The 14986-nt window shown below is 41.1% G+C and overlaps 1 protein-coding gene across 1 annotated transcript in view; it reads right to left on the bottom strand.

Moving 5' to 3' along the window:
• Positions 1 to 434: 434 nt before the first annotated feature.
• Positions 435 to 14986, bottom strand: part of CAVIN1 (caveolae associated protein 1) — a 29807-nt gene continuing 15255 nt past the window's right edge. The window contains exon 2 of the mRNA XM_063300729.1: positions 435 to 2998. Coding sequence (XP_063156799.1) covers positions 2309 to 2998 — 690 coding nt within the window. The 3' untranslated portion in view covers positions 435 to 2308. The remainder of the gene's footprint in view (positions 2999 to 14986) is intronic.

The raw sequence follows: 14986 nt of genomic DNA, 5'->3' as shown, positions 1-14986 counted from the left end.
TCCTTACCTTCCCCTACCTCCCAAGGCTTTAGCTCAATGAGAAAATGAAGTTGCTCTTTCACAGGTCAACCCTCTATTATGAGGTCCTCAGTAGAAAAAGTGAGACAGCAAGTAAGTGCCCACCTGCTTTGGAGTGGGATGGAGGCAAGGATTAAAAACTAGGAGCAGCTATTGCTTTGTCTTGGCTATACAGCACACACATGCACACAGGGCTCAGGAGAAGTGGTCTTTCACTCATTTCCAATTTCTACCTTTAGGCAGAAAAATGATCTATACCTCATTTCCTATTTGAATTCATTTCTTGTCCTCAGGAACCTTTCCTCAAGAACAGAAGGAAGGTATTAATGAGCTTTTTAAAAAATGTTATGTGGTTGTGAAAGTGTTCCTGCTTCTGGCCCACTAGTCTGTGTAATGTTCCCCAAAACACTTTACACTTGTCCATGTAGAAAAGAAAGTTTATTAGTCATGCTGCTCACCAGGATGCAGTCTTAGAAAAAGGAGCAATGTGGCTGCTTAGCACAGCACCCTCTTCCCCACGCATTTATTGTCCTCAGAGTGAGGCAAGATCCCCACCTCAACTGTGATGGTTTTGAAGGCCTAGCATATCTTACATCCTGGGCTCTTTCTTCTTCTAGATCCATGACAAGAAGTGAAAGGCTCGGAGGAAAGTGCAATGCAAAGGGAACACCCCTAGCCACTTGCTTGCACACTTCTCAGTCAAGAACACGCCCTACGCACATACACTTCTTCCTGCTGGGGTGTGGATAGTTCAGCCAAGCCATTTCTGGAGATGTTAGAACAGGCAGTTCTGGTAGATGTGTTGAATGCAGAATGGCAAGATGATATGGTGGATTCGTGGCTGCAAATATTTTCTCCTTGACCACACAGAGAAGATGGGGAAAATCCCAGTAGAACCATGAGGAAGGCAGGCAAGCGGGGTGGGGGGAGGGAAGGGGTAAGTCACAAAATCATGCAAAGGAAGGAAGGTTACATGTGTCAGAAAATGGGGAAGGAGGCTTGGAAAGCGAGGCTTCAGGCTCGCTTGAAAACTGTCCCCCGCAAGCCGAAGAGGTAGCTGTATGGAAGTGTGTGTGTGTGTGTGTGTGCGCGCGTGTAAGAGAGATTTTGAGTGGCGTGTTGTTCAGGGAGGGTAACTGAGAATCCCTTTCCCCATAACCAATTGTTTTATATTAGTGAACGGTTGCAGCTTAACTCCCTCTCTACGTTGTTAGTAAAAACAGCTGCATGTACTCAAGTATTACAGAACTAGTTAAAGCTGGCCTACTGCTGGAGCCCTGACATGGGCAGAAAACCACCCTGCAGTGCTCTCTGGAACCAGCCCAGGAATGGAAGTCCAGATTGCTAACTGAATAGATGGTAGTCGCCTCCTCTGTTTCATTGCTGTTGTTGATAACTCTTAATTGCTTATAGCTAAAGCTGTCATAGGCCATGTCCACTCTCTGTCCTTGAGCCATCTTTTTTTCCCCCCTTGACTCTCCCTACTTGTCCAATATTCCTTTCATCCACTCCTCATCCCTAGATGAGTATCCCCACTTCAACCACGTTGCAAAGCAGCTTCACAGATCTGTGCAGCTAATAGTGCAAATGGTTTTATGAGCACCCTGTTTATCTCTCTTTCTGCTTCCTCTCTCTTGATACATGTATTGGCAACCACTTTCATTTACTGGTAATATAAGGTCTACTAAGTGCAACTTTTTCCATATAATCTCTTGGAGATTGGAGTGTGCACAGATTGTATGCCTGCATCATCACATAGCATCACAACATTTTTGAATTCAAGCTAGTAATTTCCATGTTCCCTTTGTTATTCCCTAGTTCTGTGACATACTAAGTTGATTCCTTCCTTCCTTTGCTTCCATGCCTTTGCTTTGTCTTCTGTCTGACAACTTTGCTTTCAGATCTCCAGGAAGCATTCTTGACATTAAAGAGGATAGCTAAGAGGCAGCATGCTTCTTGGGCACAGAAATAGATTACTTCATGGGTAGCACCTTTGGGAAGTTGGGGCATTGTCATAACAGGCTGGCAAAGCAAGCTTTTAGTAGCAGGAATGGTATTTCGATGGATTATAATTACGTTCCATGTTCTATATGATGAATCAGAAATATACAAAAATGCACCTTGGAGCTATATGCTAGAGAAGGGGGGAGAGCTGTAAAATTTCTGTATATATTGTGTTTGTATATGTATGTATGTGTATGTGTGCATGCACATGCCCATGTGAGGCCAAAAAGAGGAAATGTGGAAGATTACATATTCAGCATTTGATGCTTTTGTACTGCTACCTGCCTCACTCACTATCACTCTTCTCTGCCAGCACTGTGTCTGACTCTTCCGTGATCTGCAGAAGTGTGCTCATCTCAGGGCTTTCGCCTCTCAGCAGATCTGTGTTCTCTGTCTCATCTCCACCAACTTCCACCATCTCAGTGGCCTTCACTTCCACCTCTCCTTCACGGATCTTCTTGACATGAAAGGTGAAAGGTGGTACTTTATAGACAGCTGTCTTAGACCGTGCATAGACTACGTGATCAGGGGTGAAGGACTTCTTTAGCTTATCACGGGAGGTCTTCATCTTCTCCCTGCGTTCAGTGGTGACTATCTTAGTGCCCAGCTTGTTCATTCTCTTCTCCAGGTTATGTCGGGTCTTTTCCAGATTTTGCTTGGTTTTCTCCAGGTTCTCTTTGGTCTTCAGCTTGGTCTTCTCTAGGTTCTCTCTAGTTTTCAACTTGGTCTTCTCCATCTTCTCCTTAGAGAATGCCTTCTTGAAGTCATCAACCTTCCTCATGCCGCTTCTCTTGATACGTTCTGCTCGTGATTCCTCAATAATCTCTTCAACCTCTACCTCTTCATCTGAGGAGAGCTCAATATGTTCCTCTCCAGGGTGCTCCTCATCAGCTGGGACCTCTTCCCCTTCTTGTTCTTTCTCCATCTCTTTCACAGATTTACTTATGCTCAGCTTGGTTGGCAGTTTCACCTCATCCTGCAAAACATAAAGAAAAAACTACTGTATGCATATTTTTTTGATCTTATAAAAATTAACAGGCAGTTACGCTTTGGCCTATACTATGGTAAGAAAGCAGTTCCATTATAACTTTGCTAATTCTCTTTTGTTTTAACTAAGGTGGCTTTCCTAATCCTGATACTTGAAACACTAATAACAGGCATCATTCCCAGCCAGCTTAAAAACCAACCCATTTGTAGAGCAGACTAGAACTCTATCTGGAAATCTGACTGTTTATCTAACCCTTCCTGTTCTTTTGGGGCCCTATACTTTGAACTAAAATTCCATCATCCCTAAGTAACATAATCATACTGAGAGTCTGGAACATGGTTCAGAAATATTTTGGGGGATCTTTATAATGCAAAAGGGACGCGGTGGCGCTGCGGGTTAAACCGCTGAGCTGCCGATCGGAAGGTCGGCGGTTCGAAACCACGCGGCGGGGTGAGCTCCCATTGTTAATCCCAGCTCCTGCTCACCTAGCAGTTCGAAAACATGCAAATGTGAGTAGATCAATAGGTACCGCTTCGGCGGGAAGGTAACGGCGTTCCGAGTCGTCATGCTGGCCACATGACCTGGAAGTGTCTATGACAACGCCGGCTCTAAGGCTTAGAAACGGAGATGAGCACCGCCCCCTAGAGTCGGACACGACTGGACTTTACGTCAAGGGAAACCTTTACCTTTACCTTTATAATGCATAATGTATATTTCATTTTCTTTTTTTATGGAGATGCCCCGTTTTCTATGCACACAAATAGTTTGAATCTGGCAAAAATATTGTCTTATCCTCCCTTATTTCTACTTTGGAATGTGACATACAGTAGAATATGATGGACTGCACAAAGTATCACTTAGCACAGCTTGAATGATAGCTGTGTCAATGGGCGAAATTGACACTATTCCCACCTCTGTCACAATATTATTTTGTGGACATCTTTAGTCAAATGTTCTTTAGGACAGACATCTGTACTATGGTTTTCTTTGCTTTTGGGTGTCCCAGTATACAACAGCAGCAGATACTTTGAATAAAATTACCTGAGGAACCACTTCATCCCAATCACATCGACCCGTCCCACCCGGTCCAGCAGGAAGGGCATGTTACGGACCCCATCAGCTAAAGAATTTTGACTGGCGGGGTCAAGGAAGAGAGCCTTTTCTGCTATTGTCTCCGCCCTGTGGAACATCTTGCCCCCCGAGGGGAGGTCGGTCCCCACTCTTCTGGCCTTCAGGAAGAGCATCGACCTGGCTCTGCCAACTCGCTTCGGGATCCGAGAGTGATAGGCAGCCCTGGGGGTGGTTGGTGGCTTAAAGATGCTCTCTTCACCTTTTAGTTTCCCTTTTATGTTCTTCTATTTTTTGAATTTTTGTATTTTTATAACTTTTATTTGTAAACCACCCAGAGTCACTTTTATATGGGTGGTGTATAAATTAATGAAAGAAAGAAAGAAAGAAAGAAAGTTGTTAACATGCAGCAATTCATGGTTAATGTTCTGTGTTATGGTTGGTATGTCATGTTGGGCAGTTCAATTCTTATTAGAGTATAACTGGATAGCTAACTTTGGGAAAGATGGTTTAAGAATGACTTCAATAAGTAATTTATAATCAACTTTCAAAAGTGTGTTAGATCAGCAAAAATATTCAGACACTCTCATATATGCCAGGCTCTTGCAAAAATCCTCTTGGTAGAATATGATGCTCTAAAACTCCTTTTTGATACCAGCATGCACAAGTACTGATTGTCAAAGGATCCTCCTCCCCTGTCCTGTCCAATGCCCACAGTTTGATATGATAACCTTAATTAATCTAAAGAAAAGTAGGTAGTTAAAGGTGGGAGCAGATTGAATAGACCTGGAGCAATGGTGGCATCCAGATGTGACAAATTTTTCAGCACCATCTACCTGTTTCTTGGCCATATGATGCTGTTATATCAAAAATAACATGTATCTTTTAAGACTAATATAGATATGTACTTTTTCACAGACTGGATACCATTTCATTATATGCATGGAATGCCATCTTGAGTTGGCAGGTGTGTGTTTTTAGTTTATATACACATGAGTGTAGGGAGAAGAAAAAATAGCAGAGAACTCAGATAAAAAAGAAATACCAGAAAAGATACATGTGTCTTTTGATGAATTAACCATCCTTGCACTATTAAGATAGCTAACACTCTGTAAAATGATTTAAAAGCATATAATCTGAATTTATGATAAGGGAACAGAATCCAACCATGTCTAGCCTTTATTCAGTAGTTTCATCCTGGATTCCTTATTTGAAATTCCTTTTTTAAAAAGCCATTTTAAGATCAGGAACCATTTGGTTTGGAAAGGTGAAATATTTTACCTACTAGATGTCAGAACTGTTCTGAAAGTTCCTTTTGAAAAGATTGGATTACCTTAAATTAAGTAGATTCAATTATCATCTAACTAGCAACCGTTGCAGGAGGTAGCAGAAAAGCGGGAGAGAAGAAAATCCATGCTGCTCTGTTGCCTCTGCTAGACACCATCTTCCTTTGACTCTCCTGAAGGGCACATATTCCATCAGGCTACCAAAACTGTACCCATGCCAGCATGTAACTGTAAGAGTGCGGCTTTAAGAACAGGTACCTACACTTGCTTTTCTTTCTCTTTTTTCTTTTAGAGGTCAAAGAATGTGACCTTGATATTTGTAAGCTGTATGAGGATTTTTTTTAGCTAAAGAGCATGACAAAAGTTATTTAAAATAGTGGATAAGATTTAAGAAGAAATGGGATTTAACACATGGCCTTGAAATATTATGATTGTTTTGATTTCTGTCATGCATTTGCAGACTGCCTGAAAGCATGTTGTGTGGCCTGGCATTGGTTTACAAACCAGGGTGTAAAAACCATTGTGAAAACCATGAGGAAAGTATGGAGAATGCTATGTTCATACATTATGCCAGGCTAACTTAACATTGACTTGTTGAATAAATAATAATTGACTGGAGTCACACAATACACTAAACTGGGAGTAATGTTTTAGGGACTGGGCGTTGAACACTGATTTTTTAAAATGTTTTCAAATTCCAGTATGATATTGTAAAAATGAGAGCTAGTTTGGTGTAGTGGTTAAGGCACTGGGCTAGAAACTGGGAGACTGTGAGTTTTAGTCCTGCCTTGGGCACAAAGCCAGGAGGCAAACCACTTCAGAAAGACCTTGCCAAGAAAACTGCAGGGACTTGACCAGGCGGTTGCCAGGAGTCAACAATGACTCGAAGGCACCCCCCTGCCATCCCAAAAACATTGTAAAAATGTTTTAAAATTGAAATAAAGTATAGTTGGATTTGAAGCCTGGCAGGTGCCAACTGATGTGTCTATAGGCACAGTGAGATATAAGGGCATCACACTGGAGATCCAAGCCATAAACTGTAATTTATAAATCACAATGAGGGGTTTTATACAACTTATCAAACCAGAGGCAAGGCAGCCAGATTATGACTTAGCCTAGTACATGACAGAACCCTAGAAGTGGAAGCAGGAGGCACCTCTAAGAAGCATTCATCATAGCACTTTCTCTGAAGACCAGTAGCAGAATTCCATCTAACATTTTATATTATTGGAGAATTTGTGCTTTTTCTACTTGTAAAACTTGCAAAGTTTTCATCAACACCAGTAAACTTGCTTTGGGGACAAATATCCAATTCACTATCCATGCAAATGATTTTAAGTACTCAAGTATGGCTGCCTGATAACTTTTAAAAATTAATATTTTATGGACAGTTATATTTGTTTTAGTCTGGAAATGTAATCAGAAATTTTAATTAGAAATAAAACACAATGCTGAACATAGTAATTAGAAAACAATGGGTGTTTAAAAATAATTTAAATCAGTATTATAGCACTGTAATGTTTTTTCACTGAAATGCAATAGCTATAATTAGAGATAAAAATTCTAAAAAAAACAAATGATACAACACCAATAAAAGTCACAGTGAAAGTGTGCTGAGTGAGGATAGGTTTCCCTACCTGATACATTGTTGCAAATGGGGAAATTAACCACTTGGAGACAAAAGAGCAGCACTTTTCTCTCTCAAATAAACTTGGTTTTCTCTTGATGTGATACATGGTGTAAGAAGCTGAAGAAAAACTCAGGCAAGTGAAGTAATAAGTATACCCCATAGAAAGCAAGTGAGATATACAGTATATCCATGTTAGAAGCTTAGTGTGGAAGCAGCCTCAGTTAGGACCTTCAGTAACAAGGCAGCCATTCCTGAAAGAGCAATTCTGAGCATTCAGAATATCCTGCTACAAAAAGCAGTTTTTTTTTTTTTTTTTTTTTGCAAATAAGACATAAGCAATCTTGCTGAAGGCTATCTAAAGCCTGCAAGCCAGATTTTCTTATGAGAGGCCCTTGATGGGGTAAAGTTCAGCCATATAGAAAGGTTCATCCCTTGTTTTTGGTTATTTCTATTGAGATAGCTAGTTGTAATTAGAAGCTCCAGATTTCAACTGTGTTTTAGACCAGGGGTCAGCAAACTCTTTCTCTAAAGGCCAGGCCCTGCCTCTCCTCTGTGGGCACAGCTGGCAGGCCAAGGAACATGGCAGGGCGCCAGCCTGCCAGCATTTATAGGCTGCCACCCGGGATCCCCTCTGTACGTGGGGAGCTCAGCTAAGGCATGGGCCTGGCGATCTGCCACCCTCCCTCTCACTCTTAACTCATGGGCCACACAAAAACAGGCAGTGGGCCAAATTTGGCCCGTGGGGTGTAGTTTGCCAACCCGTTTTAGACTAAAAAGCTGAATTACCTCATAAGAGGTGGTGAGTGCTCTAAGCAGAAAATAGGGAACACCCCAGAATCTCTACATCAAAATTTAACAATTACTAGACTTACACCTGTAGCATCTTGGGTTTTTTGTACCAGTTTCAGGTGCTCCTGAGACAGTGCCTGAGAGGTCCATGCTTTTTGAAAGCCCTTGGGTGCAGATATTGCACCAAGCAATATTGTAAATTGGTTGATTTGGGTTTGATTTACTGTGCAAACCTAGCCGGTTTTGGCTAATTCAATGAATCATGATTAAAACAACCATTGCTTTGTTTGAGGTGTGATCTCAACCACTGAGCATGAGCTCAGCCCCTTAAGCTTCATCCCCACCCACTGCAAGAATGTTCCCTCTCTGCCCCCAACAACTTGCTTGCAGTGGAATGCAGCCTCCTCTCTCCCCTGTGCCATATTGGTATTGCTTTAGGCTTGCGTGGGGGCTCACATTATTATTTCTGCATTAAAGCATTCCTTGCACCAGCTAGGTTAGGGGAAAAGATTTTTTGTCAGGTTTTCTTTATTTTCTTTATTATTATTTATTATTCAAATTTAATTACCACCCATCTCCCTCAAAAGAGGGACTCTGGGCAGTTTACAATAAAATCAGACTATAATCATAAACGTTAAAATCTCATAAAACCAGACACATTACAATTATTATAAAATGCAATAAATACACTTATGTCAAGGTTTTGTTTTTTTAATGGAGAAACTTTCAATTATGTGAATCCTCAGCCTGCAGTTTGAAGTGGCACATCTGAGATATAGGTAGACCGCTACATATCAAAACGATGCCTAGCTCTTTCTCTGTCATTCTGTCCCTTTATCACTTTTCACAGATCACAGAGACCGACCTAGCATTGTGACTGCAAGCAAAAGGAAAGTGTGCAAGCAGACATGTGGGTGAGAAGGGAGAAGATTTGAAATGAGATTGGTTTTCACCAAGCAGCACATAGCGTGCATCCTGCTTGGCATTCTCAGGCCATGCTGGAAATAGCCACTACCCTACAGAGTGTTGGAACTGAAGCTTAAAGATAGACAGATTTATGACTGCTGGAGCTGTACTATTTGAAGGGAGCGTATGGGAAAGGTGTGGAATTACTGGGGGACCTCTCTGTCAGAGGGTAAGGGGAATGGGACTGAGAGACAGGAGGAAGGGGAAGGGCAATCGAACATGAAAATCAATTCTCTTCACAAAAAGAATCACAACTGCTGGGAACTTAGAACATTTTAAGCATCTCAATTTTGCCAAGCAAAAATCCTCAGAATGGCCATCCTTGCCTGTCCCTTTTGCTATAGGAGTTGCTGGATGAAGTGAGTTTCCACTCTCTTCCCAGTTGGATGTTGGTAATTCGTCATTTCACTCTTTAAGCTACCCATAGTTCACACTGATTACTGAAATGCCAACAGCACAAATTAGGACATTGTTTTTTAAAGGATTATGTTCTTGTTTGATAAGTCAGTTCAATCAGCTGAAGAATATCAACATTCACAAATGAAATGGAGAATGAGATAATACCAAATCTTTCCTGTCCAAATGAATTTTATCCTTCAGATAAATACTCATTTAGGGCAGAACCATATTTTATGCTGACTAGCAAGAGCTTCCTGAACACGCATGTGATAGTGAATGGTATTGTGGAGGGAGGGGATATTTTTTGAGGGATGAATTGACTGGAGCAAAATTCAATCCTTCCTATTTCTACAGATTCTCTTTCACTGCTAGTCCTTTCTCCCTGCTAGAATTACTAACTGAATATGGAGAGAGGAGAACCAGTGAATGGGAGGAGGATCTGAAAGCTAACCTCCCAATGTATCTCTGAAAGAAGTTCTTCCAGACTCCACTTTCACAAAAATATTCTATTTACATTATTTTTAGCATTGTTCCAAACAGCTAAGGCACTTCCCATGTTATCCAGAGGATGCTCTGGATAACATCTCCAGAGTATGCCACCTGTGGCCTCAATATTCCACACCCACTATGCTGAAGGAGTGGGTATAGGCAGAGAAAGCACCCAGAAGAGATCCAGTAGGACAAGGAAAGAATATTTCTCCTAACTCAGCTATGATGAAGCTGAGTCTTCGCATTGACAAAGATGGCTCCCTTAGAGAGGGGCGAATAGGACTGGGGAGACCCAAGTTCAAATCCTACTCTCTGCCATTGAAGCTCATTGGGGCAGTCAAGCTTTCTCAATCCAGACTACCTCACAGATTGATGTGGAGGGGAAATGGAGTGCCATGTATGTTGGAGGAAAGGCAGGATGCATATCTAACAACACATGCTTACAGTGACACAGCTATACTCTAAAAGGAAAATATTCACTATTCACACACATCAGGAAACTCAAACATATAAATAATTCCAAGTTTCCTGATTCTATAATCCTATTCTTTTTTTCCACCTCTATCCTTAGATTCCCTTTCTGTCTTTGATGCTACACAAAGTGCTTCACCTTCCATGTACCTATTAATCGCTTCTTTTGTTAGCTAAAGCCTTCCTGGCCCAAAGCTCTATAGACTCTTCCTGGCATCGGGTTTGTGGGGTGCATTCCACTGCATGCAGTGACTGGCTCAAAATCACCCAGTGAACTCCTTCTGTGGCTGAAAATGGGCTAGAATCTAGGACTCCCCATTCCTTGTTCAACATCTTAACCGCTACGCCACACTGCCTTCCATCAATGGGGCTCTTCACTATTTTTCTGCTAGCAATTCCTAATAAACACTTCTTACATTCAGAACTTTCCATTCAGACTACAAATACAAGCAGTTCAAGAGAGGTTTTCAAGTGGTTATATAAAAGCATAGATAAATATGCAAAGGGTGATGTACTAAAACAGTACAACTGTGGCTAGTATGCTAGGTTTGCATTTGGGGATCTTGTCTCTTGCTGTTTACACACTAGCCACTGTGCTGACTTTCAGAGCCTCTTTGAATCTGTTAGGCCAACATCTGTTAAAGTAATAAAGCTGAAACTTTGGGCCAAACTTTACAAATAGCCTCTGGGGATGGGGGGTGGGGAAGCGTTAGTGTTTGGAATCAGGATATTCCCACCCCTTTCATGGTACAGGTCTATCATTTTGTTCACAACAACACCTGGAAGGGCAATTCCTCATCTCCCAGGGACTCCAGTCACCACTGGCCAAAAACATCAGGAATCACTTCCTTCCCTGGGAAACTGCACAATTGATGCCTGAACAAAAGCTTCCCCCTACCCCCCCTTCAGAGTGGTATAGTTATATCTGGAAGCTAGCCATATCTGGACAGCACAGCTCTGATGCTTATCAATCTCTTCTTGGCTTCACAACATTTGTACAAGCAGGGATGAATTCCAGCCCTCCCCACTGGTGCATTTAAGTCATGTTTGCTTGCTGATCTGCTGCTTGCAGGTGGTCCAGATTTCAGCAGGGAAACTGTCACACCACAAATCATGGAACCCGGTCAGTATCACAGGAGAATCCTAGCTACTTTTCTTCCTTTCTTTAAGTACATTAAAGAACTGCAAACTTCCAGTCCTCTATAAAGTTCAGAAAAAGAGTATGTGTGTATGTTGGCTTCCAATATTTTCCAAAACTCCAGTACAGTATCTGTTCATTTAATCTTTCCCTTGTGAGATCATTATCCCCCAATACTTCTAATTTAGCTTCTTCACAGTCTTATTTTTTTCCCATCAATCAATCCAACTCACCAAAACATCATACAGTTTGCAACTGAAACAGAACACTTTGTTAGTTTGGACCACAGATCTCACATTTTGTATTGCAGGATTTTAGACACAAAAAAGAACATTTTCTTGAGTATACAATGGATTCATTCTGCTTCACAGCCTAGCGTAACCAGAAAATATTGAGATATTATGGATTTTTCTAGATACAATGGACTGCAGCAGATTCATAGGATAACACAGTTTTCAAACTCTATTGTTTCAGCCTTTCCCCTCTGCACTACTTTTCAGATAACAGTTTCCATCATCCTTAGCTAGCATGGGTATTGGGTTTGTTGGTCCAGGTTAGCGGGATTTAGACTTCAACACAATTGGAGGCATTACGTTAGGAAACACTGCAGTGGCCCTGCTGTTGCAATCAAGGGAAATTAGTTCTAACCTACCTGGAAGACATTAGTAAAGGATGGCAAAAATGAAACATTAACTTAACAGGAATGTACAGTAAACAGTTCATGTGAAAGTGGCTCTATTTTGTGTAAGCCACTCAACCTTATGAATCATCCATAGAATACTTATTAATATTTATGTACCTATTTGCTTAATTCTAATTTCTGAAATCACAAATTATCACTAATATTAATTACACCTAGTACAACTTAAAATGCATGGAAGCATTTCAGAACAAAAGTGGTGGATGAATGGAAAAAAATAGAGGAAAGAACGAAGTCCTAAATGTGCAAGTAAAGGAGTTGCATGGAGAAATGGAAAGCTGAAATCAGAATTGGAAGACTCTATGCTTTCAAGAAGTTACAGGAACAGTGAGAAAAGATTTTGCTGAAAGTTACAAAAAATCCAGAATATAAGCAACAGCTGGAGAAGTCTCAGGGAAACCTAAGCTAATCAGCACCAGGAAAGATTTCTGAAATCTTTCAAAGGTCTGACTTCTGAATAAATTCATTATACTGTAAAGGAAGACCTCTTCTGTTGTATGATGATATTTTTTTTAGATTTTTTATCCCACCTTTATTATTTTGATAAATAACTCAAGGTGGGGAACATACCCAGTACTCCTTCCTCCTCCTATTTTCCCCACAACAACCCTGTGAGGTGAGTTGGGCTGAGAGAGAGAGACTTGCCCAAAGTCACCCAGCCGGCTTTCATGCCTAATGTGGGACCAGAACTCACAGTCTCCTGGTTTTCTTAACCACTAGACCAAACTGGCTCATTGTGAACATTACTTACTAGATAAATAATTTTTGTTGTACTAAGCTCTGGTTGGATTGTTCAGTATCACTCTGACCTGTATAGTGAAGGGTAAGGTCAGTTAAATAGAACTGTGTTTTAACTTAGAGCAATTCTGTGCACAACAATCTGCTGCTTGAAACATCTGTCACCATCAGAGTGCCATGCGAATGAGCCTCTGTGTATCTGCCACTAAAGCAGAGGGGCACTGCAAAGGGAATTGGGATTATATGCAGGCTTACATCTAATCCTTATAGGCCTCTTTGTTACCTTAGGTGACCTGGGAGGAAGATTTGGAACATAGCCAATATTCCCAGATGGCTGTGAACTAAGGGTAAAAGACCCAGTAGTTGCTGGGCAAGATGACTTTTGGGAAAGTGTTTTGCCATTAGTGATTTTCTCACTGAGCAGCCCCAGATCTCCCCAGCTAAAATACAATAAAAATAATTTAGTGATACATTAATCTTGTATTTAAGTAATGGAGCAATAAGAAATTGCACATAGGTGAGTGAAACAGAAAGCTCCATCTCTCTTCTGCAGCCAACACAGAAAATAAGTGACTGCTAGAGGACCAAAGTTTGTTCTTCTATATCCAGCAGAGAAATGTTGTGGGTTACCATGGGAGGGACAGAATTTTCTTCCTCTATTCTACAGGTCCCCAAAGTAAAACAAAGGCTTCCTTGAGTTGAACTCAACTTTTGATGACTGCATCTATGTAATTTTCTTGGCAATGTTATAGAAGTAGTTTGCCATTTTTAAAGGTGTTTTTGACTTCCAGTCTAGCCAAGAGCCCAATAAGTATTTTCAGCTGGTCTATCTGTGCATGACTCTGACCACAACAAGTACCAACCTGGGCTTACCCTGCTCAGCTTCCAAAGTCAGCCCAGATCAGCTAGGTACTGCCATCTGCTGAGGCCCACAGATCTATAACAGCTAGTGAAAAACTTTGCAGATCAGTAACTGTTGTAGCTTATTTCCAAGGATATGGTAGCCCATAAATAACTAACTGCATAAAAGAACAGGGCTTAACATCCACTGAAACTTTGGGAAACTAGCCCTTTCTGCTAGAAACAGTATGAGCTGGGTTCACGTATCACACAAAGCCATGGTTTATTGACTAACTCGTAACAACAAGGTCCATATATCACAACAAAACTATAGAAAACTCTCCCTCTTTTGGGGGAGATGGGCAGTAGCAAAATCTGAATAATAAATATATAAATAAAAATAGATTGTTTGGGCTTACAAAGCATGATAGCTAGAATCATACATCATGCTAAACCAAACAAAGTGCATTTTAACTTTAGCATGCTGTGTGAACCCAGCTGCGGGAGAACAGGTTGTACAGACACAACCTTAGATTGGAGATATAAAAATCCATTTCATTTCTGTTTTTTCTATATAAACAGAGAAAAGAGGGATATCTGAGTTGTGGCCTTCTGCCTTTCACATCTGAGAAAAGGCAAATATACCTTTCTGGGAACTGCAGGAGGCCATGTAGAAGAGCTCAGATGTACAGCTTCCCTTCCCAACTTGTCAATTCTACAGAACAGCTTCTCCCCGTCTCGCTCCCTGTGTCCTCCATCCAAGTCCACATTCCTGAGCAATGAATCACTGATCCAGTGGTCTTTATGTGTACACTCTAACTGCCTGGTTGCTACAACACTTATAATAAACACTCCTCTTCATGTATAAAAGGCCAGCAAGGCACAAAGACAAGTGATGTTCCTAGCCTGGAAGGGCCTGGCATTATGCAACTAGAGGGTGGCAGAGGCACAGGGAGCAGAAAAACAACAATCAAATTCAGCCTTCAGAGGAAGGGAAAGGGCATGTTTGATGCACCAAATAATAAAGTCTTTGCCAGATACTAGGGATTGTATGTCGCTACCATATTTTAATCTTTGGGTGAAGACAGTCGTAATGTTTTTGCAAACACTAGGGTCCTCATTTTGATTAATCTAATCAAGCATGTTCCTTTGTGGAGTCAAGCTTGGAATAAACGTATCTTCAGTTCTGCAAATATGAAAGAGAAGCCAGCTATGCATTCCACTAATTTGCTGAGCCTAAATTGTGGTCACCAAGAAACCTCCCACTCTTTTCCAAAGCAATTTTCCACAAGAAAAGAAAAGAAAAATCAAGGGAACAAATGAACAGATAGATTCATGTTGAAAGAATTAAAGGGAATAAAAAAGTGCTGCAAAATGTGCATTAACTTTCTCAACTTAGTGCCCTGGGGACAGGGACAAGGAAGGGAAGGGAAGGAAGCCTGGAGTATATGAATGCCAACTA

Source organism: Candoia aspera, chromosome 4, assembly GCF_035149785.1.
Source record: "Candoia aspera isolate rCanAsp1 chromosome 4, rCanAsp1.hap2, whole genome shotgun sequence".
Taxonomy (NCBI): Eukaryota; Metazoa; Chordata; class Lepidosauria; order Squamata; family Boidae; genus Candoia; species Candoia aspera.
The sequence above is the reverse complement of the archived record's forward strand: the minus strand, read 5'-3'. Positions and strand labels throughout refer to the sequence as shown.